Here is a 26,286-nt window from a genome sequence, read left to right as displayed (position 1 = left end):
TTACAGCCCATCCATATAAAAAGTTTTGTAAATAAACTTCATTTAGTATTTCAAATTAGCAAGATTCCTTTTCACTTTAATGTGTTTACGGTTTTTTTGCGTTTACATGTAAAAGCTAGTCAGCAGTGGCGATATGGCCGAGGGAGTTCATTGCAGCTTTGAACCGAGCGAGAGATTACGCTCGTTGGCTGCAACTGCCACTGTGCCATACTTTCCTTGCGAGTAATTTTTTTTTTCGAAAAAAGTAATACTTTTATATAGGAGTATACTCCCAAAATTGCCTCCTATATAAAGTAATATTCTTATAAAAGAGTATATATACTCCTAAAAGTGCCTAGCGCTTATGGAATCGCTAGCTCGGATTTGATTTACAGGATTTATTTTTTCCAACTCGTCGAGATGGGGCGGACGTAATTAAAAGAATTATTGAGACAACCTGCATCCTGTTTTTTTTTAAAGATACAAACTGCATACTTTAAATCATGGTTGAAAACCAAATACTTGTCCAGCAACCAGCAAGCTCAAACCCGCATAAAGAATTTTTAGTAAACTGTGGTAAAATTTGGTATCCAACCAAAAAAAATCTCTACAGCATTACAATTATTATATTTTGTGGAGAAAGGGCAATTGGCTCCTGCAAGCATGATGGTCTTTGATACTAAAAATTTAGATAGAAAAAACTTCCTAGCGACGGTAGACCAGGCCTGCGGTAGAACGTTTAGTCTGCCCGGTGCCTGGCCCCCCGAATTTGTTGGTCGGGGATGGCGCAGTTTTATTTGCGTGTTGGAAAAAATTTCCTCATCTGTCCCACTTCAAAACACAAGTCTAAAGCTACTCCCGTCTCACGAAGTCTACAATGTCGTTGTGTATGGATGGAGCGGAGGTGCGGAAGTTTTTTCGATCTGTGTAAGAAAATCTTCTTCCTGCAACCCAATGCCACGGGGGTGGTCTTGCCCCGCAGGTCGAATTTTTTTAGATAGAACAGTCTGGCTGAGCACCCAAAAGATGGTTATACCATCAATTAGATAATACAAATATGCCACAGAAAGAACATGAGATCAGATGATGAAACATATAAACTACTTTTTATATTTCAACCGAAATGGCAAAGAGTGAACAATCCTTTTCGCAAAGATGGTTACCCGCAACAAAAAAAAGAGCAAAGATGGTTACTAGGTAAATCCTCTTTGAATTTGGTTCATCCTTATTCACAAATACAATGTTCAAAAATCGATCGATCAAGACAGACCTGATAATTATAATTGGATCAACAATTTATTCCTTTTGCCACCGTCACAATCCAAAAGATCCCTAAGTAATCAAATGCACCAACTAACTAAGCTGCACTTTTCGCATGACTAAGTTGAGGAGTCATACATTTGAAACCGTTCACGCGTAGTAAAGCTCCTTCTTGATTTTTCTTGAAAAAAACTAAAATAAGAAAATTACCGGTCCTGTTTGTTTCCGCTTTTTTTGGATCTCGCTTCTCAGAAAATCAAGATTCTGAGATAAGTCTACTGTCTGGAGAATCAGCTGTTCGAATAAGCTGGGTGTTTGGCAATTCTGATTATTTTGAGTCGATTCTCTGAGTTGAATGGTAAAATGTCTGAAATGCCCATAAGACTGATGATATCGCATTTTTTGTTAAATACGAGCATAATTCAATAGTTCTTATATTTTTTGAGTATCTTGACTATATAATTATATACTATTAGATAAAAAATCTGAACATGTCATAACAGTCAACTGGATTTTTTATTAGTCATAACAATCAACTGGATTTTCATTAGCAGAACACAATTGATAAATATCTTAGGAAACAAATACTCCAATGTCACACCCAATCACAGTTCAGAGGGGGCCGGTGGCGCTGCTCCAATTGAAAGAAAAAAGGGCGGCGGCGCACTGCAACTGCAACTTGGGGGGCGGCGGTGGCGCACTGCAGTGCAGTCGCACCTTGGGTGGTGGCGCACTGTAGGGTCGTCGGCGCACTGCAGGGGCACGGCGGCGCAGGGGGCAGAGGCGGCGCACTGCAGATCCGGAGTCAGGGACGACGGTCGGCGCGATTCCGGGCGGCGGCGCACGCCGGAGCAAGAGCAGAGGCAGCCGGAGGGAAATTGCTTCAGCTTACCAGGTAAGTGAGTATTGCGACGCGTTGGGGGGAATCGGCTCTCACGTTGTTTCGGAGTTTTTCTGGTAAGTGGCGATCCACATAATCGAAAATTAATCAGATCGTTTGGGTGGGTTTTTCGATTATTTTCATCTAGAATCCGCGCGGAAGGCCAAACTCGGGGCTCGTTTGGAAGCCGGGGGGCGGCTCCTCCCCCATCGACTCGCTTGCGACGCCGCCTTGACCGCGCTTGCCAGTTGCGACGCGACACGACACGCCGCCGTCTCCCTCCCCCAAGTCCAGCGCCGCACCCTCCCCAAGGCGGGATCCAGCCGGCACCTCCCAGGAACACCCCCCACCCCCTGCCCGCCCGCCCGCCCGCCCCCCACCTCGCCGCCCCACTCGCCCCGACTACCCAAGCGGCGAGGCCCCGGCTCGCCGGATTCGCCTCAGCTCGCCGGAGCTTCCGCCCCGTCTCGCTGGCGTAGCGCCTCGCAGTCGCAGGAGCCACGCCATCTCGACGGGGCCCTCACGCCGCCGGAGCCCCCCGCGCGGTGGAATCTGCGCCCCTCGCCGCCGGACCGCCCGGCCTCGCTGGTCGGCTGGCGCTCCCCACGCCGCCGGATCTTTGAGGTAGGTATGCCTTCTACTGCTAGTAAAGTTGTACAGTGAACTGCTACTGCTGTTGATTGGTGTTTGGCTGAGGTCATTGAGCTGCTAATGTTTGTTGCTCCTTGTGCTATTTAATTTGTGAACTACGAGGTGTTTTGGCCTTGTTTCAAGCACAGGGAATTTTTGAGCAAAGCAACACTAGAAATTCTCAAAATTTCCCTTGTGGCGGCGCTGTGAGACAAGGCAAGGGCACGCAATCATCGCCAACTGCTGCCCCGCTTGCTCCCAGCTCGCCGGTGGTTGCTCTTCGCTGACCGCGTGCGCACACCTTGAGGTCCCGGTCCCCCCCCCTATGCAGCACGGATACGGATACCGATACGTGTATCGGTATCGGAAGGATACGGATACGCAGATACGGCAATTTTCTAAAAAACCCGATACGCGGATACGTTTTACTATTTTTTAAATAAATAAATAATGTCACATATCAAAATAGTAAATTACCTTGCAATAGACTGTTATCATAGAAGATCATCATTTTATGTGGGATCCACTCCTCAATGTCCATCACTTGTAGGAGCCGCCCACCGCTTTGTTGGAAAAAAAAGAAATAAAAAAAAATCAAGTGACGCTTACCCACAGCCACAAGTGCCCTCTCGTCCACTCATTTGGTGACTGCCACAGCCGCATCGCATCCTCCGCCTTTGCTCCCTCATACGAGCTCTCCTCTGCCCCGATCCCTCTCGCTCCCTGCTGCCCCTCTCTCCTCTACCTCAATTCCTCCCTCTCCTGCTACCCCTGGTAGGTGACCCGCGCACAGGACGACGGGGCGCGGCGGCGACGGAAGCAGCGGGGCGGAGGCGACCCGTGCGCGGCGGTCGGGAAGCCTGGGAGGTGCCGCAGCGGCGCAGTCGCGCAGCCCACGCGGACGCCCCTGAGCATGGCGCACGGGAGCCACGGTAGGAGGAGCGAGGCGGCGACCCGAGCGTGGCCCGCGGGAGTTGCGGCGGCCGGCGCGAGGCACCGACGGCGGGCGGGCGGAAGCAGCGGCGGGCGTCTCCTCTCCCACTCCCTCGAGCGACGGCGGCGGCTCCTCCCTCTCCTCTCCCTCGAGCTCGGGCGGATCCGGCGGCGTGCGGCTCCTCTCCCTCGAGCGACGGCGGCGGCGGCTCCTCTCCCTTGAGCTAGAGCTCGGCTGGCGCTCGGGGAGGCTGGATCCAGCCCCGGCGCGGGCGGATCCGACGGCGGAGCAGGGCCGCGGCGGCGCGGGGACGCGGTGGCAACGGCGGAGCGAGGCCGCGGCGGAACGGGGCCGGTGTGCATGTGTGATACGTATCAGATAACATATCCAATTTTTTTCTTATTTTTTTTCCCCGATACTCCTCGATATGTATCGGTGACGTATTGATGGCGTATCCATATCGGATACGTATCCGATATGGGATACGCCCATGCACCGGCGTATCGGGGTAGCGTAGCCCCCCCCCCCCCCCCAAGCTAAGCACACTGCCTACCTGAAAGAAATGATCACCCCTCGCTTGTTGTGGCCAATGAAGGCATCAAGCCCGATCTTCTTTGCAGTCTGGAGGAGCAGGCGTGATGATGTCAGTCAGTTTACTTCCCAGAACTTATAGGGCTTTGTTTTAACTGAACCCTGGTACCCCAATGCTGGCTTAGCTGCAGCAAGGAGCTGTGAAATTCTGAGATTGTGTAGTGTGCAAAGATCTTTCCCCCTTCGTCTGTTTGTGCGATTATGCTGTGTTGATATGCTTTCAGTTACTATGGGAGCAGTTGTGGTTAGAGTTCATGATGTCTTGTTGCTGTTGGGGTCATTTGGCACCGTTTGAAAACTGAAATTTGGTTGGGTGTGTTGAGGGCTTCCCTTTGTTTGGAGCTTGTTAAAATAGGAAACTTTGAGTGGCTTATGTTGCCTTTTTCTTTGGGATAGTAGGAAACATTGCAGTGTTTTTTTTCCCCAGACCCCGCACAGTGCGGGAAGCCTACGGCACTGGGTACGCCCCTTTGGGGGGGGGGGGGTTGAAGTGGCTGGTATTTGCTGTAGCCCATAATAGTACAGTCTAAGAAATTTCTCTGAAGTCAGAAACAGCTGAGGTGCTGAGCCGACCAGATCAGTTTTGGACTAATATTTACGCCTATATAATGAACAACACTTCTATAACCCCATCCTTCCTTACAGTGGCCAAGAGCTCAGGCAAGTTGCCATTTAAGACTTAGACAGTGCCAGCTGATGTCTGCTTGATGAGGCAGGCTCAGGCCCCTTGCTTAGCTAGTTGACTTGGACACGATTAGTCCTCAATCTGGGCCAACTTATGATCATCAGGCAATTGCTTCACAACATTGTCCCAGACCATAGGAAACAATCACGATTAGCAGGACACATAGTGGTACAATTCATGGTATGTCTAATGAATCAGTAAACACGGAAGGAATGATCCTTGTCTATGTTTCAGGAGCAGCATTTTCCTCTCCCTGTGGATGTGTTTGTTGATGATGCTGTGTTGCTAAGCTATTGTATTATAATATCTTGGCACTTTCGATCCTCCCTTTACTATATCTTTTATCCCATATTTAACTTCATGTTCAGAAAAGAAAACCCCTACAACTCAGAGCTTTTCAGTAATATGATGTTACTGCCAGTTTTCGGTGATAATAAAATTATGCGCTTCCGCACCAGGTTCTTTGCACCAGGATAACATTGCTATGTCAGAAGCTACAGATGCTCAGCTGCAAGCAACAGAGCAGGAAGTAAGTGTCCATGCAAGTCAACAAGCAGGGCAACCGCATATGAACGCAACAGATCAATTCTCCAGATCAGAATTAGTAACTGAAGGTTCAAAAAGTGAACAACCTGTCCAAGTGGAGCAACAGAATCCACAGCTACAACAATTTCAGCCAGAAAATCGACTGCAACAAGCTGAAACAAATTGCTTCCAGTTAGCTGAGAAAGAAACAGGGAGTTTTGGTCAGCAGAGTTTTTCAGGTTCCAAGGTTGATGTAGCTCAGCCCTCAGTAGCTCAGCAGAGTGCAAAGCAAGTTGTTGGCCTGCAAGCACCATCTGGTGCCCAGGATACAAGGAAAGGGCCATCTATACCATTCAATATGTTAATTCCTATCCTACAGGCACATCTTGACAGAGACAAAGATATGCAACTTCAAACCGTATGGTCAAAACTTAGGGTGTGTTTTTACCCCTCTGTTATTATTTGCATTGGTCCATGCACAAATTAATTGGCTACATATGGCACCTGTTATTTGTTTTAACATATACTCCTGCTGTTGCTAAATTATGTCATCATAGAGTACATGTAGTCAAGCAATACTAGTTTTGACCATTGATATGGAAAATTACGTAGGTTGATCATATAAATTTGGACCACAATATTCCTTTTATGAAATTTACTTTCACAGTATACATTTAACGTACAAAATGTCATATATAAGGTGATCCAAGTAGTATGGTGGAGAGCATGTCAGTGTCCAACTCTTCGTATCACTGATATCGTTCCATATAGCTTAAGTATGCTTTTCATTGCTAATTTAGTGGAGAAAGAAAGACATGTGCTGGATAATGTAGATTACTTTGAGGTCTGCGTCGTTCCATATAGTTTAAGTATGCTTTCGTTGGTAATTTAGTGGAGAAAGAAAGACATGTGCATGATACTCCTACTTCAAGGTCTGCATTTCCTTAGCTACATCTGTCACCAAAAGCTACATGTGTCACCAAAACAAAGTAAATGCATGATGAGAAAGCACATTCTTTCTCTTGTTTCCACTAGTTTGTTCCTATGTGGAGGTAGCAGATAAAACAACAGGGACAAAGGATCAAAGAACACTCGTAAGGCTAAGTGTTTGGCTGTTTGCACAATTTAAACTAACACAGCTGTGTTGTTCCATGTTTACAGCGCAATGAAGTCCACAAAGATGATTTCTTAAGAGTGATCAGGAATATTGTTGGGGATCAAATGCTCAAGCAGGCAGCCCATAAAGTTTTTCAACAGGTTAATGAATTGCATAAACTTCATTGCTTCCTTTTGTTTCCTTAACAAATGGCTACTCATCAAGTTTGATAGACGTTCTAAATCAGAATGTTTAGCGAGTGTTTCAATTCTGTGATGAACATTCTATGTGTTTATTTGTTTTTCTTGAACATTTTTAACAGATGCAAGCCCAGGCACAAAGAAATAACCAGGCAAATCCAAGTCAGCATTCTTTATTCTCTCAAGCGTCAGCACAGCAGATGCCTTCCAGTGGTTCAGCACAGTTACATGATCAGAAAGTTCGTCCACCTGGACCATCCAACCAGGGTCAGAAAACTCAGGTGTCATCTTCACCTCAGGCTTTTGCACCACAGCCAGGCACTCAAGCGCAAACTAGCGCACAATATCTTTCTCATGATAACCCCAACCAAAACCCTGACGCAAAGGTACCAAATGCTATATCGAATCAACCACCTAGAATGAACTCAGCAGTTTCATTGCAAACAAAGAACAAGCAGCAACAACCCACACAATTTCAGCAGGCCTCACAGCAAATATATGGAGCAAGTAATCCCGGTGCCCAGGGTTACCCTCGGTCAATCACTGGTTCTCTTAGGCCACCAAATCCAGTTCCAGAAACACATGCTCATGGAATGCCTCCTGCAAAAGTTGCCCCTCCCCCTACTCATCCAATGATGCAGCACAATGCAGTTGCATGGCAAATGCATCAAAACAAGGAGTTGAAAACCAATACTCCCCCTCCAAATGCTAATGCAAAGCAAAATTCTGAATCTGCTGGCAAGGCCCGCACGGTTGGCGCAGGAAATTCTTCAGCTAAAGGAAAGCAGGTGAATCCACCTAATTCATAATTTAACCTTGCTTTGATATGGCACAAGCTAATTACATCTAGATGCCAATAGGTTTCAGTTGCTTTAAATATGAACTTTGAATAATTTGAGACTTCAGGTAAATTTCATTTATGCAATTTGTATTATATACTCCATATTTTTCTAAAGGGCGTACCCAGTGCCGTAGGCTTCCCGCACTGTGTGGGGTCTGGGGAAGGGTTGTATACTCCATATTTTTCTCTCATTAGAATTTCCCAATTTAATGCAAAAATAAACAAAAATAGTAATTTAAACTGTATGTTTGCTAGATCACTCATTATTTTTCGAATAGAAGTTTGTGCATTGACTCACCTAGGATACCGAGCATTTTGATTCAGGCAACTTTCATTTATGCAATTTGTATTATATACTCCATATTTTTCTCTCATTAGAATTTCCCAATTTAATGCAAAAATAAACAGAAATAGTATTTTAAACTGTATGTTTGCTAGATCACTCATTATTTTTCGAATAGAAGTTTGTGCATTGATTCACCTAGGATAACGAGCACTTTGATTTATTAGCATATTTGCTATAATCAAGGTTTGGAATATTGGACCCATTGTAGTGTCCTGGAATTAAGTTTTGTTCTTATTCTGAATTTCAGACAAATACCAACCCCAGACCACCATTATTTCATTTGCCAACATTTAAGCACCATATAATTTGACAGTGTTGGCTTGTTGGGCATCTAGTGCACAGGTTCCCGTTGTTGCGTGCAGGATAGTTTCAGGACTGTAAATGCGGCACATGGTTATGAAGCTAACTTCTTGGTGTTTGATTGAACTGGCAGGGAATAAGGGTTTAGACAGTAAAACATGCATGTTGCCTTGTAAATAGATCTAATACGGTCATAATTTTCAGGTCAAATTTCAGGATAGTGCAGTATGTTAAAACTGCGGTTCTGACTTCTGAGAGCATTTACTTTTGCAGTAGTTACAAATGAGAGGCTTTGTAATAACAAATGAACCCATGCACACTCACTTGATATATAGTCATGTATATAATATTCCAATTGTTAGTTCTGTTGTCAGCCAAACTACCAGCTATGAGTTCCATTTGTCTTGTTACAGCCTTCATCCATACGGGGTGAAGTCCAAATGCATTTTTTTAATGATATGAATATTTAATAATTTATTTAGACATGAAATAATAGTAGGACTATTTCCCCTCTGTGTGATCACATTTGTTCCCTTTTTATGGAGGACTACAGATTTTTGCATGTCTTTCATACTTCATGACAGCTATGCAATTGTTTGATGCCTGTTTGCATTTAATTTGTATATGACTCATCCTTCTGTCTTGTCAGGGACCCCCAAACTCATCCACACCAAATGCTAGCGGAGGTGCGAAGAGTAATAAGAAATCGGGTGGGCAGAAGAAATCATCAGAAGCAGCAGGCTCTACGCAGCCTTCAAGGTTTTGTTAAACAAAAAATGTTAACTGAAAGTCTAAATGTAATATACTACCATGCACTATTTACATTTCTGGATAGGCCTAAGCAAAGTTCTCTTTTGTCATCAGCAAAAAGCAGAAGACATCTGGTGCCTTCCAGGAACAAAGCATTGATCAACTTAATGATGTCACTGCTGTTAGTGGTGTTAATATTAGGGTATGCCCATCTCTGGTTAATGTTAATATTAGGCTAGGGTATCTTCCATGCAGAAATAACATTCTTCCTATTTGTAAAAAAAATTGTGGTTGCACTCTTCACATCTGCTACATAACCATGATGCAGCAGATGTGATGTTAGATGTACTTGCTAAATTAACTACATCATCTATAGTCTTTATCACATAGGGATGAATTAGGCATTAAATTTTCCATGAGTGTACTTTTACATGTTATGACATCAGTGTACATTTGCTGCTCAACTTGGGATTGCTTATCCTATGTCAGTTGGACCACAAGAATGTTCCAAAATAATCTTCTAAAATTCTTGCATACGAGATAACTTTTTTCTTGTGTATCTTCAAAATTTCACAACTCACACAGCATCTCCTGCATTCTATGAGCTTTCAGCCCAGTGCATCATGCTGTTGGTGTCAAATTTGTGCACCCGTTTAATCTGTTTTCTGCGTTTTGCTGATGCCTTCTTTCTTGACAGGAGGAGGAGGAACAGCTACTCTCTGCCCCAAAGGAAGAGAGCCTTGCCTCACAAGAAGCAAGAAGAATTGCACAGGAAGAAGAAGAAAATCTTTTCCTACGGAAGGGCCCACTCCTGAAGAAACTAGTAGAAATAGGTTAATTCCTTTGAACTTATAACAAATGTGAAGCCATCCTATATAAACTTTAATGGCAAGATTAACAGTCACCTGTTTTTGACAGCTCGGAAATGCAATCTGAAGAATGTTAATGTTGATGTTGAGCATTGTTTATCAATGGTGAGTTATCCTTACAATTTTCATGAACAATCTTGCAGTATCTATATAACTTCAACTTTTTCGTAGTGTGTGGAGGAGCGATTGCGAAGATTCATAAGTACTCTTATACGAGTCTCAAAACAGGTTTGTTTTGTCTTTTGTTCCTAAGCACCTGATAATGGCATAGTTCCCTATTTGTGATACTAACAATTCCTATTTCTGTTAGAGAATCGACACTGAGAAGACCGGGCATCGACTAGTTATTACTTCAGATGTTGGCCGTCAAATTTTGCAAATGAACCAGAAAGCTAAGGAAGAGTGGGATAAAAAACAAGCAGAAGAAGCTGACAAGAACAAGAAGCAAACTGAGGTATTTCATAAACCCCATTCATTTCGAGCTAGTGTAAATTTGCTTGAAACTTAAATCTCATAGTAGTTGACTAGTTTATACTATGTCTTAAACGTGTAAACTATACACTGTTGGAAACTTGGGAACTGTATACTGTTTACACAGACCCATGCATACACGCATTCACCATCCATCAATTTCATTTGTATTTCAGGTTTTCCTATACCAAGGTTTAGTGATTCTACACTTCCTGAATTTGGTTTCAGTTTTGGTACCTATGTCTTGCCATTATAAATCTGCCCTGGTTTACTACCATAACTCCATAAGTTTGGTCTCTTATGGCACGTAACTATCCAGTCTCCACTATGTATTTGTTAAGTTTCTGGGAGTTTTCTTCATTATTTGAGCATGGTGAACTCAAGTATAAGATGGTCTATTTGATTAACTAAATCCTTTCTTGTAGGCTGATGGCAGTGGCGCGGCAGAGTTGGAAAAGGAAAAAGAGGAAAGTCGCCCAAAGAATGTGAAGGTAACATTTCCACTGTGATATCCCAGCTGTGACTTTTCTCCATTTCCTGAATCCTTAACCTCACACAGCCCAACAAGGAAGAAGATGATAAGATGAGAACGAATGCGGCGAACGTTGCTGCTCGGCAAGCAGTTGGAGGAAGTGATATGCTCTCGAAGTGGCAGCTGATGGCTGAACAAGCCAGGCAGAAGCGAGAAGGCCTTGATGTGGCTGCTGCCTCGCAGCAAGGTAAAGGACCAGGTCCCAGGCCATTATCCAAATTCGGAAAAGGCCTCGGCGAAAACCAGGAAGGTTCAAAGAGGAGCCATTCTGCAGCGTTCGGAACTGGTAAAGCAGCAATATCATTGGCACAGACCTTTTCTATTTGTAAATCCAAAACACGTCATTGCAAAATTGTTTCAACTTATGATATGCATGATTACTTTGGTTTCAGGTGGCATGAAAAGACCTGGGAGGACGCCATTTGCGGGACCGCAACGGACGATCTCTGTGAAGGATGTGATCTGTGCCCTGGAGCGGGAACCTCAGATGACGAAATCACGGCTCATCTACCGGCTGCACGAGCGGTTGCCCGGTGATTCTAGCGCAGATTAGGCTAGAGTAGGCATACTAAGTGTGGGTGTGGCACTAGAGCCCATGCATGGGTATTTAACAGCATAGGAGCATGACCCGGTGTGGTTTGGAGAGTGGAGTGGCATTGTATATTGGTGACAAATCTGTAACACATAAAGGCGGCTTCCCTCTTAATGAAATACGTGCTCAGGCACACGGCCGCAAAAACACACACACACATAAAGCGGCGAAATGCCAGCAAAAGTCATCTGTAAAAATTGCCGTGTAAGGTGCTCTGGCATTTGCCTCATCTGCAACCAATGGCTGCTTGGTCGTCCTATGCTGCTATCTTTCCATGAGATGATTCGGACCTTCTGCTCTCGTATGCATGCATGACCTCTACACGAAGTCAACAGTTTCTAGTAGTGGGCATTATGCTTGGTACAGAATACTCAGGAAAAAAAATCTTTGCAAGGATAATTATCCCCATTTAATTGAGTTTGAAATACTTAGTTTCACGGAACATATCTCAGGCCCTGTTTAGTTTGCGATGATTTTTGAGTTTTGACACTGTAGTATTTTCGTTGTTATTTGGCAATTAATGTTCAATTATAGACTAATTAGGTTTAAAAGATTCGTCTCGTGCTAATCATTGTGTCATTAGTTATTTTTTTCAACTATATTTAGTGCTCCATGTATGTGTCCAAAAATTCGATGTGACGAGTACTATAGAAAATTTTTTGGAAACTAAACAGGGCCTCAATGCATTTGTGGCTTTGTGCTACACAGTATCAGATAGCCCTATATTTTCCTTGTTTCCACCAATATCACTTGTTGCCGTATGTCTCGGCTTCCGTGTGTGGCTGCAAATACGACGCATGTCGCGGAGTGCGAACGAGATGCATCGGATGGGAGAGCTTCAGCTTAAACAAAGGACGGAGAGTGTGTGGCTGCCATCTCCATCTCCCTCTTCGATCACACGGACAGGGTGTGGAGGATCCAGTCCGGTAAGCTCCGGCCGACCGGCCGGCCGTCGTCGTATGCCAGGCATGAGATAGCCAAGGCCCTTTGCTCATGATCTTCAGACGCTTGATGATCTTTTTCATTCAGTTCGTGGCGCTGATGCCTCTATTTAATTAGTTGCCAGTATATTTGATCTGGAAGTATAGTAGAGCGAGTGCGGCCGGACTGGTCGTTACGTTCGCCGGCGATGGACGCGGAGGAGCTCCTGAAGAGGATACGGGAGCTGGAGGAGGGCCAGGCGGAGCTCAAGCGGGAGGTGTCCGACCTCGTTGTGCGAGTTTCAGAGGCGCTTGGAAGGTGGAAACGCCGTAGACGGGCGTGTTACGTGTTGATTAACTGAATGGCTGGAAAAGCCCCAGCCGTGGCTTACATAGAGGATGTTACACCTAGATGAATGGCCAGGAGATAATTGAGGAGATAAAATAGAAACAAACTATTTCTTTCCTTTACAATGGCTAACTACCATATCTCCTGGCCTTTTCTATCTTTGGTGTACACGATCACGAATACAACCATGCATGTTACATATTCTAACACTCCCCCTCAATTGAAACTTCCTAAGTTGAGATTGTTTTTGAACATCTCCAAGTTCCGTACAGCTAGTGGTTTGGTAAAGCCATCTGCAATTTGATCTCTCGTAGAAATGTATTCAATATCAAGTAGCCTTTTTGCTACTCGTTCACGAACAAAATGATAGTCTACCTCTATGTGTTTTGTTCTAGCATGAAAAACGGGGTTTGCTGAAAGATACTTAGCTCCAATATTGTCACACCACAATTTTGCCTTTCTTGGTGCCTGAATGCCTAACTCATATAGCAAGGTTTGTATCCACATTACCTCTGCGGTGGCATTAGCAACTGCTTTGTATTCAGCTTCTGTGCTTGATCTTGACACTGTAGTTTGCTTCCTAGCACTCCAAGAAATGAGATTAGATCCCAAAAATACGGCAAAACCTCCAGTTGACCGCCTGTCATCTTGATCTCCTGCCCAGTCTGCATCTGAAAATGCACTTACAAGAAGAGAAGGTGACTTACAAATTTTGAGTCCAATCTCCATAGTGTGTTTGAGATACCTTAGTATTCTCTTTACTGTAGCCCAGTGGATAGTAGTAGGTGCATGCAAATATTGGCAAACCTTATTCACAGCAAAAGAAATATCTGGTCGAGTCAAGGTTAAATATTGCAGACCTCCTACAATGCTCCTGTATGCAGTAGCATCTTTGGGCCCAAGAGGATCACCTTCATGAGCAGACAATTTTTCCGAGGTGGACAATGGTGAGCTAACTGGTTTGCACTCCATCATGTTTGCACGCTGCAACAGTTCTCTAGCATATTTTCCTTGTGTTAACAGAATGCCATTATTTATCTTCCTTACCTCTATACCAAGGAAGAAGTGTAGATCTCCTAGATCTTTGAGAGCAAATTCCTTCCTCAAATCCTGCAACAGGCATGCTGTGGCTTCCTGAGTGGAGCTAGCAACAATTATGTCATCAACATAAATGAGAACATATATAGTGACAGATCCTTTGTTGTAATAAAATAGAGATGTATCAGCCTTTGATGCTTTAAAGCCCAACTGACACAACTTACTACTCAGCCGTGAATGCCACGCTCTTGGTGCTTGTTTAAGTCCATATAATGCCTTGTCAAGCTTGCAGATGTACTCGCTTTTTGACTTGTCTTCATAACCAGGTGGTTGTTTCATATACACATCTTCTTCTAGATACCCATGGAGAAAGGCATTTTGGACATCTAATTGACGTAGGCTCCACCCTCTAGAAACAGCAACAGACAAAATAGTTCTGATAGTAGCTGGTTTCACAACTGGGCTGAAAGTATCCTCATAATCAATCCCATAACGTTGTCTAAATCCCTTTGCTACTAGCCTGGCTTTGTATCTATCCAAACTCCCATCAGATTTCCGTTTGACTTTATATACCCATTTACAGTCAATGACATTGATACCTCTCTTTGGTGGAACTAAGTGCCAAGTTTTATTATCAATCAAAGCATTATATTCTGCATCCATAGCTAATTTCCAATCTCTACTATTCAGAGCTTCATCAAGGGACTGCGGTTCACCAGATGCTGTGAAACATCCATACCTGACCGTGCCATCTGTATAGACTTTCGGTTTGCGAATACCATCACGAAGCCGTGTTCGTGGTCCAGGTGGAGTCTCTGTGGCAGCCGCAGCAGAAGATCCATCACCTGGTGCAGGCGCAGAGGTGCCATCCGCAGCAGCAGAGCTGTCGGTGGCGGCTTCTGTCCCCCCCGTGCCTGCAACAGGGTGGAGCGTCGGGACCGGCACAGCAGGATGCGTGGCCCCGCTTGGTTGGTGCGATGTAGCGTCCACCGGGGGTGTCTCTGAGACAGCGGCAGGAATGGTACTGGCGCTTGCAGTATTAGCAGGAGAGGACGCCGGATCCTCCTCAGGTTCCGTGCTGGGAGACAAGGAGCTCCCCCTGTTATCACATGCTGCATGCTCACCGTTAGTAGTTTGGTTAGTGAAATCAAACACATGATCATCTAACTGTTCCGTCTCAAGAAAAGGCACAAGACCGGATGGGAGAAGTGCAATTTCAGCACGAAGACGGGCACCGGCATTGGAGTGAAGCGTAGAGAAAGGGAAAACTTCTTCATCAAGATGACATCTCGAGGTGTCGATGTTTACGTTCAATGACCCCATTTTGTTGATGAGCTGAGGACATGATACATGATGAATGATGCCGACTTGGGAAAAGAAACTATTTAATTTTTGATATTCCCCGCCCCATCAGTTTGCATGGCAAGAATTTTTCTATCAAATTGTCGCTCCATTTTTTGGAATTCATGGAACTTTTGGAAAACTTCAGATATTTAAGGAAAAATCCATGGTAAAACGACTGAAATCATCAACAAAGCTAACATAGTAGCGTTTTCTGCCACAGATTCAACTGCAGGACCCCCAAACATCTGAATGAACAAGTCCAAAGGAAAACTAGTTGAGCTAACAGATCTACTGTAAGGGCTGAGACTCTTTGCTTGCAAGCATCACAAACTGATTTTTTATTGGACACGGAGGACACACAAGAGATTATTACTGTCTATGACCTTGGTAACAATAGGGAGAGAGGGATGGCCTAGGCGATTGTGCCATTTAGACACGGTTGGTAGCTGATGACTCTTTGCTTGCTGGCAAGCATCACAAACTGATTTTTTATTGGACACGGAGGAACACAAGAGATTATTACTGTCTATGACCTTGGTAACAATAGGGAGAGAGGGATGGCCTAGGCGATTGTGCCATTTAGACACGGTTGGTTTGTCAACAGCATTTGCCTGCTTGAGTGAAGAATCGGCAGGAAGGGGATACAATCCACGACGACATGACCCCCTAAGAATCGTTCTCCTCGTATCCTGATCCTTGATAAGAAAAAAATCAGGATGAAACTCAATAAATGCAGAGTTATCTTTGGTAAGACGATGAACGGAGACTAGATTTTTAGCAGCTTTAGGAACATGAAGGACATTGTTTAGATGTAAGCTACGAGATTGAGTTGGAACAGTAGTATGACCAACGTGTTTAATTTCCATACCTGAACCAGAGGCGGTGTGGATCTGATCATTCCCATGATACTTCTCCCTCATCGTCAGTTTGTTTAGTTCACTTGTGACATGATCTGTTGCTCCCGTGTCGGTGTACCAGTTGGTGTCGACATTGTAGGCGTTCATGGCGATGGCAGCATTGACGTGGCGCTCTTCTGGGACGTAGTTTTCATCGAACCGATGCCAGCACCGGGACGCCCTATGGCCTGTCTTGAAGCAGATCTGACAGAGCGGCAGGTCATCAGACCCACTCGCTGCATCAGATCGTGGTGGCCGCCCTCCATTGCGTTGCTTCGGTGGGCCGTTTCCTCGGCCACGCACCTGGACGCGCCCGCGCTGACCACGGCCACGGGAATTGCCCGAGCCACGGCTGCCATTGCCACGCCCACGATTCGCCACGTGGGCATAGGAGCCACCATCTTGCAGCTCCAGTCTGGTCTCGAAACTGAGCAATTGTGCATAAAGCTCAGGGATCGAGATGGGATCCGATCTAGCTGTGACCGTGGTCACAACTGGATTGTAATCAGCATCAAGGCCATTGCAGATATGCGCCACCAGTTCTTCATCATCTAGGGCCTTGCCGACAGCAGCCATTTCATCTGCAAAACCTTTCATCTTGGCAACATAATCTGTGATCGACATGGTACCTTTCTTCGTAGCGGCGAGGGCAAGCCTCACATTCATTGTCTTGGCGCGAGTCTGCGCGGAGTACATTTTCTCCACGGCCGACCATGCTTGTGCCGCCGTCTGGGCAGCGACGATCTGCGCCTGAACTTCCTTCCCAACGTTTGAGAGAATGAGCCCGAGGATCTGTTGATCCCGAGCATACCATGTCTCAAACGCAGGGTTCGGATTGGTGACGGTCGTGCCGTCCGCCGCCTTCTCGACGACCTCAGCATCAGGGACCTTGGTCTTGCCGTTGATGTGCCCCTCGTAGCGAGCACCACGGATGGCGGCGAGGATCTGCGCTCTCCATAGCGCATGATTGGTCTTGGATAACTTCTCGGTCACTTGGAAACCGAAGAAGGGATTGGTGGCGATGCTTGAACCCGTCGCCATGGAACCCTAGGCTCTGATTACCATGTGCGAGTTTCAGAGGCGCTTGGAAGGTGGAAACGCCGTAGACGGGCGTGTTACGTGTTGATTAACTGAATGGCTGGAAAAGCCCCAGCCGTGGCTTACATAGAGGATGTTACACCTAGATGAATGGCCAGGAGATAATTGAGGAGATAAAATAGAAACAAACTATTTCTTTCCTTTACAATGGCTAACTACCATATCTCCTGGCCTTTTCTATCTTTGGTGTACACGATCACGAATACAACCATGCATGTTACATATTCTAACACTCGTGACGGCGACGGAGCACCGCGCCAAGCAGCAACCTGCTGCTGCTGTGCCGACGGCGTCGCGCCGGGAGCTCAGGCGGGACGTGTCCAAGCATCAGCTCCTCCTGCCGCCGCCGGAGCGCCGCGGCGCGCCCAGCTCCTCTTCACGGCGCCGCCTCCCGCCGCCGCCGCCGCCCGTGGGCCGCACCGGGCTGTCCCGCAGGCACCACGCCATGGTCCTGCAGTCTCTGGGGCAGGCCGTGCACATCCTAGATCTCCAGGGGAATGTCATCTACTGGTAATTAAGGCTTCTCTCGCAACTCCTCCCTTGTTCTTGTGCCTGCATTTTAGCATCAAGTTCTTTTTTCTCGAACATGCTGGAAAAATGTCAGTACACAGTGGAGCAGGACGAAATTCCACAAACTGACACAAGGCACAACTAATTAACAAAGGTTATTAAGTTGCAAGGCACAAGAACGAAGCTAGCATATCAAATTAGTAATGTAACATGTGATTTATTTGCATATAATTTTCATACACTCTTGATCATGCATGGTGCTAATTGCTGCTGCTACATGTAACAGGAACCGATGTGCCGAGCATCTGTATGGGTACCCTGCATCAGAAGCAATCGGTCGCAATGTCACGGACCTGCTGGTGCATGCTGACGACATTGGCCCATCAACCAACATCATCGGGAGCATATTCGCAGGGAAATGCTGGAGAGGGAAGTTTCCTGTCAAGAACAAGTCAGGGGAGAGGTTTTCGATTCTCACCAATGGCACTCCTCTGTATGATGATGATGGCACCATGCATGATCGGCCTCGTCTGTCTCTCAGATGATACACGGAAGCTGCAGCAGATCGTTGGCTTTTCACCGACCTCGGGATACTATTATTAACCAATGAATTAATTTCTTTTACATGTTTGTAAACATGATTTCGCCGGGTAATCTTTTTTAGAACATGGGTGGAGTCTCTTGTGCAATCTTTTATTTTGTTCCTTTCTTTATTTTTTATTTTTTATTAGTATATGGTAGGGGCAAGCCCCTCCTGTCCCATTGTCACACCCTGAAATTTTTGAATTTCAGGATGTGATTAAAATTAAAAAAATAAAACAACAATTTTCTCATAGTTTTAAAATTTTCTCAACATTTACTTTTCTTCACAGGGAATTTAGTAAAAATAAATGATAATTGGTTGTTTTTATAAAATTAAATGAAGGTGCTTTGTTTGTTGTGCACTCATGCTACCCTTGCATTGTTTTAATGTTGTGGTTCAGTTTGAATTTGAATTCAACTTGATTTTGTTTGAACCGTTTGCAAAAAGGAAAAATAGGAAAACTCGTTTTCAGCCCAAGCCGGCCCAGCCCTCCTTTTCCTTTTTCCTTCCCGCAGCCCAAAATCCCATCGCCGGCCCGTTATTTTTTTTTCTCCGGCCCAGCCCGTCCTGACCTTCTCCTCCCGCAGCCACCGACAGGAGGGCCCCGCCTGTCGGGGTCGTCCTCCTCCCGTGGCCGAGCAGGACTCCGTTGAGTCCGGCCGGCACACGCGCGTCGCCCCGCCGCCTTGGCTCGCAAGCCAAGGATCCCCGACCCCCCCTATATAAGTTCCACCCCTACGCCCTTGACCCGCCTCATCCGCAGCAGCCGCCGTGCCGTGATACCCTAACCCTAGCCGCCGCTGCGCTCGAGCTCGCCGCAGCTCGTCGCTCCACCGTGCCGCTGCCCCGACGCCTCTCCTCGCCGCCCGTGCATCTCTGGAGCTTCGCCGTGGGGTGAGCAGCGCCGCGCTCCTTTTTTCCCTCTCTTTCTCTCTCTCTCTCTCTCTTGCTCTCCCTCGTGCTCTGTCGCCTGTCGGAGCAAGCTCCGCTGGCCTGCACCGCTCCTCATCGCCGCACGCCCCTACCTGGCCTCCATCTCGCGCACCCGACCCTCTAGATCGCTTCGTGGCCTCTCGCGCAAGCTTCTCGACCAAAGCCCGAGCCGAATCGAGTTCCGGAGTGCCAAAACGGCAACTCCGGCGAACTTCCAGCCGTGCACCGCCGCTCGCCGGCATAGCGCCGCCGCCCCCTCGCCCCCTTTGCCCTGGATCGTTGGATCTCGATCCAGCGGACCAGATATGATCCGAACCATAGCCGTCCGATCTGACATCAACGGCCCAGATCTAATACAGCCGAGTCAAACCGTAATACCGGTCAACCCTAGTACACTTTTCAAAAGAGACCCTCGATTTCATGAAAAATCAACCCGCGGTCTCGTCCTATACAAAACTAATTAGGTTTTGGTCTAAATATTTCCAGTAAAACCCCTGAGCTTTAGGAAAATCATGCCCGCAGTCCGGAGCTCGAGTTTTTGCGTGTTAGCCCCTGTAGTTTAGGTTTAATTTCGTTTTAGCCCCTGGTTTCTTCAGATCTAACCCCTGGAAGCCCTGTTTCTTCACAAATAAGCCCTTAAAACCTTGTTTTAGCCATATCTTCCACGTTTTAACTCCGTTTTCATCGATTCTCGCGCTCACGTGATCCTTGTAACGTGTGCAATAGCTTTATAACCTTTTTATTCTCTGTGAGCACACTTTGTTGTGTCTTACAAATCTTTTCCATTAATCCTTAACCTTTTAGTTAATCGCGACTAGATCCCTGAAGCATCGTTTAGTCTATAGAATGGTCGTTTTAGTTCCGTTTTCCGCGTTTCTTGCGCTTTCGTGACCGTAGAAGCGAGCCCTATCCTTTAGTACATTCTTTAAAAGCCTTTCTTTGTTTTGGTGTATTGTTCTTAGTTGAATCTTGTTGTTTGCTTTGTATGTTTGCCCGATGTTTGCTCCGAGTAGAAGGATCGCTGTTTGAAGGTTGAAGATCAAGAGTTCCAAGTGAGAAAAAGCTGAAGAGCAGTAAGAGTAGCTTTTCGTTGGAGAAAGGCAAGTGACTCTAACCATCTTTCTGTCTATGCTTATTTACAAGAGTATTATGATGATCTAATTGGAACATGGAGAACCACCCAAGAAAACCGTACAACCACAATACTAATGGGCTCTGGTCTTGGCTGAGTAATTAGATGAACTATATGTTGTGTTGGGGTTGTTCCGCTTGGTGGTTATGAGTTTGTGTTGTGGAGCGGGTGAAGGAAGCTGCGTCTTCTGAGGGACCGCACGGCAGGGACCAACACATACATATAGGAATTCTTTGTAAAGGCCTCGTAGCGTCCCTATGCAATCACACCTCGGAAGTGTGGTATTGTGCCTGATCAGCACATATGCGTGGTTGGGTTCAAAGTTCTTCGGAACTTTTACGCGAATTGTGGTGAAAGTGTACAACCTCTACAGAGTTAAAACTAACCGGTTAGCCGTGCTCACGGTCAAGAGCGGCTTGGACCCTCACATGATTAATAAACTTAAAGATGGATTTAAATCATTTTCTGGTTATTTCTTGTGGCCTTGCTGAGTACCAACCATAAGTGTACTCACCCTTGCTTACTGCTGCTCAGAAGGAAAGATGTATGAAGTCTGTTGAAGATGTTGCTGAGTTCTAGGCGTACGCAACCTCCAGTCGATTGCCTGTGAAGTTTGGAGCCTTCGTTTCCAGGATAAGCTGTAAACTCTGATAGTCTTTTATTTGTTTTAGTTCTCTTTTTCGTGATACTGTTACTGATTATTCACTTATGATGTCTCTATATGTATGAAACTTGATCCTGGCATACATATAGCTATGCATTCGGTTTTGTCCTTAAAACCGGGTGTGACACCCATGAAAAAATTGATTTCTTGTATACCAATGAAAATTCTTGAAATGTAATAAGGAGTTGAACGAATGGTGAGTTCAAACTCAAAGTGCTATGACAGCAGTGAGTACTCTCCGTGTTCTGCAATGTTTATTCATAATACACCACAAGCACCGACTGAGGAAGTATTAAGAGATCATAATGTGCCAGACTAAGATATTATGAAAAATACTCCGTCTGTCCCTTTTTATCTGTTATTTTCGATGTACGTGCCACAAATTTGACTCGATTTGTAGAAAATGCGTGTAATATTTGTATCTCCAAATAAATTTATTAAAAAATAAATGAAAAGATCTATCTAATGATAGCAATTATGTATCATAAATATTAATATTTTTCATATAAAATTAATCAAAGTCGTTTCTTTGGTAGCGAGAACGACAGTTATTTAGGGATGGAGGGAGTAGGTTTGAATACGTTTTCAACTCCATGGAGAGCAAATGGAAGCTTAACTATGGGTATTGTAATAAGGTCGAATCAAATATGATCATTTAACTTGGCTTGGAAGTTGGAAGTTGTATATGAGCTAGGTGCTCCGTACATATGTATGTGTGTTTGACGAGATTTTGTTCCGCACGAGCTCTATATGTGAGATGGATCATGTGTGCTATACATCTGTAAAGCAAGTAGAGAAAAGAAGTAAGGAAAAGAGAAGAAGCGAGCAAACTCAAGGGCTTGACGTACATGCACGCTAGCTAATTGCACAAGTGTGCATGCATGCTTGTGTGTATTCTAATTCTCAAGACCAGGTAGCGTTGATCATTGCCCTACATGACAGCCATTGTGCATGGCGTCCTGTTCGTGTACAAAATCAAGATAGAGTGCATGCATGTTCTCGTACTCGCTCATGGCTTGTAGTCTTGGCCCACCGGTCAGCGGCCAGTTGCCGTATATACAAGAGGATATGAGTCCCACGTATACGCACTACCGGCTGTTCGACCACGTGTGTGCTTATCGGCTCCTCACGGCCGTATATCCGTCCAAGCTCCGACAACTTCCGCGTGGCTCGCGTGTAAGTTAACAGATTGAATCGGCGGCGCCGGGTGCATGGTCAGGCCTCGACCCCTGCCCTATCTGTGCCTATAAAAAGCCAACACATCTCCACGCTAAGGGGCTTCCTTTCCTGGACGGGAGGAGAGGGCGGCTGAAGGAGCCAGGGGCGAGACGCGCCCCTGGCCCGTCTCCATCGGAGATGCAGACGACGCCGCGCACATCCTGCTCGCCGTGACGAGCGGAGGCAGGCGCGCTCGTCCATCTTCGTTCAAGCCGCGCGCCGGAGTCAAGGGATTGCCTGCCGTCGTCGAGCTCGCCGTCCATCATCAGATCAAAGCCGACGCTCGGAGTTGCCGGAGAGACGTGCTCACCCCCTCTGCATCCATCATCGTCAACAAGGGAATCACGTCCGCCTGCACCTTCGTCTTCCTGATCAGGCCCGCAAGTCTGGACCACGCTGGCGACGACCTCGCCAGCCATCGTCTTCGTCTTCCTCGTCGTCTGCACCAAGCCGGCAGCGACCCTTGTCCTCTCGCCATCCTCAGGCTCACCGTCCGCCGTCGGCAAGGAGCCGGAGTCGGCAGCCACGCCGGCGCCGAGCAGAGGTCGAGAAGCAAGTCGAAGGAGTGGAGGAGAAGGCCATGACGCCCGGTTCGTCTTCGGAGGCGCGGCAGGTTGATCCACTGCCCGTTCTCGTCTTCTTTTACAGATTGGTACGGACACACGTCCACTGGCGCTCATCCAATCCGTCTCCCATCCATGTCGTCGTGGTGCTGTACGCAAGTACGTTGATGATGGAGGCCCCAAGCTGGTGATGAGGCATCGGCCAGCGACGACGACATGGATGGGAAGATGCCGGGACAAGACGACGACACCGCCGCTGCGCCGACTGTCGCGAAGATGTCGGGACAAGACGGCGACGACTCCATGATGAAGGGCTGTCGCAAGACGCCAACACACCGACGGCTCGAGAAGTCGCACGCAGCCGCGGGGATGATCCGCATTGCCGCACGCTCAAGCCTGTGTGTGTATTGTTAAGAGACGCAGAGACACACGCATGGCTAGCAAGCTAGCCAGCTACATGCGCATGCATGTATAAGAGCATTAATGTACAGGAGCATGCACCACGTAAGTGTGCCCTGCCCACCAGAGAAACAAATTGCATATGTGTGTTAACTTCTTGCCTCCACGGATCCTCCTCTTCGCCCACGATATGCGGCCATGATGTTTCATCAACTCCGTCCAACTCGCCGCCATGCATCGTCGACGACCCCACCTCGTCTCGGCCGCCGGCAGAGCAGCGGCACCCCTCAGTGTTGACGACCACCTCGGCTCGGCCGCCGGCAGAGCAGCGGCACCCCTCAGCGTTGACGACCACCTCATCTTGGCTGTCGACGACCATCTCGGCTCGGCCGCCAGTGGAGCGACAACACCCCTCGTGCCCATTATCCTCATGCCCATCTGGGTGCAGGCATGGATAGCTGTATGTCCGCTCACGGAGCCAGGTCGGAAGAGCGGCGGCCGGAACGTTGCGCGGCGCTGAAGCAGATGTTATCCTCGCCCACGAGGAGCCACAGAACGACAACACCAACTCCGTCTACGCGACATCCGACACCGGCGAGCTAGACGGCATGGGCGAGCGGGTGGCGTTGATGCTCCAACCACACGCCACACATGCTCATGGGTTGGCGACATTCCCTTCCTCTTCATCAACAACTTCTATCACCTCGACCGAGCTGCTGCAACATCGATCCGGTCCAGCTTCAAGTCTTCTCCAAGCATCCACAACCTACTACAACGACTACTATGCCATTCGAGACCGACGAGACCGAACGACACGGGCGGGTGCTGCTGATGCCCCAGCTGTGCTACACCGGCTCATGGACACCGACGAGGCCATGGATGACGCCGACGCCCACCTCTACACCACCACCATCATCATGCATGGAGAACGTGAAGCGAAGACCGAAGACGACGACCACAACAGCTTAATCGGAGGTACTCCGGCAAGCTAGTCTTGCGGAGGTAATTAACCGGGAGCTTTTCGAGGCCCCGAGAACTAGAAGACCACTTTCGCCCAAATTAGATTTGCCCAACGGCAGGCTATGGAGCGCGCACATATGTATGGGAACCTGTATTTATATTTTACAAAAATATGAATAAAACTTGTGTTCCCGTCTCTTTTGTCTTTTGTGTATTTTCTATATACACTGGCACGCCCGCATCTTCTTTATTTTCCATGCAGAGAAAATCTTGAGTGATTTTTCTCTCAAAACAATGTGTTATATGAATAATGTGTATGGGTAACATATGACTCGTATTGTTGTGTGATTTGTGTCCTTATGCATGCATCGAATAGCAAGGATCATGTGCAGGACGGAGTCTCCATGTGCATGCACCAAATGGACAAATTCATTGCACTCTCTCTTTTATTTTTTCTTAAAAACGCTGTACTACGAAAAAAAAGTGCCCAAGCTTTTGTTGCTACCGCTCAAGCTTGTGCCCTTGTGCGTGTAGCCAGAGTAGTACTCTCCCCATTAGAAAATAAATCAAGTTCTAGCCAGTTTTGGACAAATTAGTACATTAGAGAAATGATCTCTCAATGCCCTTCATTTGTTCATTCTTTAAATTAAGTCATCGCGATCAACACAAGAGTTGAAGAGGATTGGCTGAATCGACGTAGAGAGTCCGTTCTATGTGTAGTAGAGCGACATATACTACGATAAGCAGTTCCTTAATAAATATATTCTAACAAGATAGTATTGGGATGTCCCAATAGCACTTTCGCAGATTATTAGGGAAAATGTTTTTTTAGTTCCCAATAATCTCATCCCAATACAACTAACCTATTGGGAGTCTCCTTTTCTTTTTAGGAAGTTGAGGAGAAGTATAATGGACATCCCAATAATCATTGGGGGAAGGGGGGAAGATTTTGGGGAACCGCTGGAGTATATCTTTTTTCCAATATTGACAATTTATTGGGAAAAGAAAGAATACTGAAGATGCTCTTAGAGGATAGAAGTTGGTTTATTCTATGATAAATTTTTGAATTATAAGTTGTTTTATTTTGGGATGGAAGTAGTACTAGGCAACACGTGTGGTGATGCATGTATATGGTGCATGTCGGCCGACTGCAATGCATGATGTGTGGTAGATTCTCGTGTAAAATAGTTGGATGCATGTAGTATCGTTTAGGGCATACTAGAAACAATCAAACAAATATGATGATAATGCAAGGCCATGAAAGCGGAGAGAAATGAGGCCAAACCACTGCAGGCACACTTAGATTATTGAGCATGAGAGTAGAAGCACTTGAGAACACTAAAGGTAATAAGAAAGGGTACTCAATAAGAAAGTACCACTACTACAAAACAGGCCTTTGTTCCAGGCCATTTGTCCCGGCTGTCTTTAGACCCGGGACAATAGGTGGTTTTTGTTCCGGGTCCAACGACAAGCCGAGCCAGTGGGGAGACAGAGGTCTTTTATCCCGGTTGTAGGCACCAACCGGGACAAAAAAAAAGAGCTTTTTGTCTCGGGTGGTGGCTCCAACCGAGACAAAAGACCCCGTGGCCTTTTTGTCCCGGGTGGAGCCACCACCCGGGACAAAAGGGAGCCTTTTTGTCCCGGGTGGAGCCAGCGCCCGGGACAAAAAGCGACCGACGTCTCCCTCCCTGCCGATATTTTCTAAGTCGCTGGCTCCTCCTCTGATTTCTCTCCCTCTCCTCTCTCTCTCTGCCTTATCTTCTTCCTCCCGCCCCCTTCCTCAGGGGCCTTCTCTCCTCCCTCCCTCCGGCCCTCAGCTCCCTCCCCGGTGTGGGTGGGGCTGGCGAGCCGCAGCCAGGGCGCGGCCAAGGCGCGAGCACCGGCAGGGGTGGCTCGGACCCGTTGGAGCGCCTCCAACCCGGTGGCGTCGCCGGCGCGGGTCCGCGCCGCGGCCAGGCCTCGGCGGTGGCAACAACTCGGCCAGGCGGTGGCAACAACTCGGCCTCGGCGGTGGCAACAACTCGGCCCGGCGGGGGCGGTTGCTGGCGCGTCCAGGCTCGGCGGGGGCGCGCGGTTGCCGGCGCATCCAGGCCTGGCGGGGTCGGCTTGGGTCCACGCCCCAGCCAGGCCCTCGCGGTGGCAGCAGCTCAGCCCGGTCATGGCGGGCGCCGGCGGGGATGGCGCCGCCAGATCCAGGC

The 26,286-nt window shown here is 47.0% G+C and overlaps 2 protein-coding genes and 1 non-coding gene across 9 annotated transcripts; 2 read left to right on the top strand and 1 right to left on the bottom strand.

Annotated features, from left to right (window-relative positions):
- The first annotated feature begins 1,839 nt into the window (after positions 1 to 1,839).
- Positions 1,840 to 11,737, top strand: LOC120713048 (transcription initiation factor TFIID subunit 4b-like). 3 transcript variants are annotated; one of them, XM_039999021.1, is made up of 14 exons: positions 1,883 to 2,134; positions 2,268 to 2,743; positions 5,418 to 5,920; positions 6,646 to 6,741; positions 6,903 to 7,568; positions 8,917 to 9,026; positions 9,132 to 9,219; positions 9,715 to 9,850; positions 9,936 to 9,991; positions 10,058 to 10,114; positions 10,197 to 10,340; positions 10,783 to 10,848; positions 10,917 to 11,175; positions 11,282 to 11,737. In XM_039999021.1, exons 3-14 carry the CDS (start codon positions 5,444 to 5,446, stop codon positions 11,440 to 11,442), a joined length of 2,316 nt encoding a protein of 771 aa, XP_039854955.1. In that variant the 5' UTR covers positions 1,883 to 2,134; positions 2,268 to 2,743; positions 5,418 to 5,443; the 3' UTR covers positions 11,443 to 11,737. The 3 variants fall into 3 exon arrangements, with proteins under 3 accessions (XP_039854956.1, XP_039854955.1, XP_039854954.1); XM_039999022.1 differs by lacking the exon at positions 2,268 to 2,743 and having other exon boundaries at positions 1,840 to 2,134; XM_039999020.1 differs by lacking the exon at positions 1,883 to 2,134 and having other exon boundaries at positions 2,484 to 2,747.
- Positions 11,738 to 12,248: 511 nt separating this feature from the next.
- LOC120713047 lies at positions 12,249 to 18,349 on the top strand. 5 transcript variants are annotated; one of them, XM_039999018.1, is made up of 4 exons: positions 12,249 to 12,407; positions 12,541 to 12,688; positions 17,359 to 17,636; positions 17,923 to 18,349. In XM_039999018.1, the coding sequence occupies exons 2-4, from the start codon at positions 12,611 to 12,613 to the stop codon at positions 18,179 to 18,181; spliced, it is 615 nt and encodes a 204-aa protein (XP_039854952.1). In that variant the 5' UTR covers positions 12,249 to 12,407; positions 12,541 to 12,610; the 3' UTR covers positions 18,182 to 18,349. The 5 variants fall into 5 exon arrangements, with proteins under 5 accessions (XP_039854952.1, XP_039854951.1, XP_039854950.1 ...); XM_039999017.1 differs by having other exon boundaries at positions 12,249 to 12,447; positions 12,548 to 12,688; XM_039999016.1 differs by having other exon boundaries at positions 12,249 to 12,447.
- LOC120639362 lies at positions 16,448 to 16,586 on the bottom strand. Its single transcript, XR_005661367.1, has one exon. It is a non-coding gene; the product is annotated as a small nucleolar RNA Z247 (small nucleolar RNA).
- Positions 18,350 to 26,286: the final 7,937 nt, after the last annotated feature.

The sequence above is a fragment of the Panicum virgatum genome, chromosome 6K, assembly GCF_016808335.1.
Source record: "Panicum virgatum strain AP13 chromosome 6K, P.virgatum_v5, whole genome shotgun sequence".
NCBI classification, from domain to species: domain Eukaryota; kingdom Viridiplantae; phylum Streptophyta; class Magnoliopsida; order Poales; family Poaceae; genus Panicum; species Panicum virgatum.
This window is presented reverse-complemented; position numbering and strand designations above follow the sequence as displayed.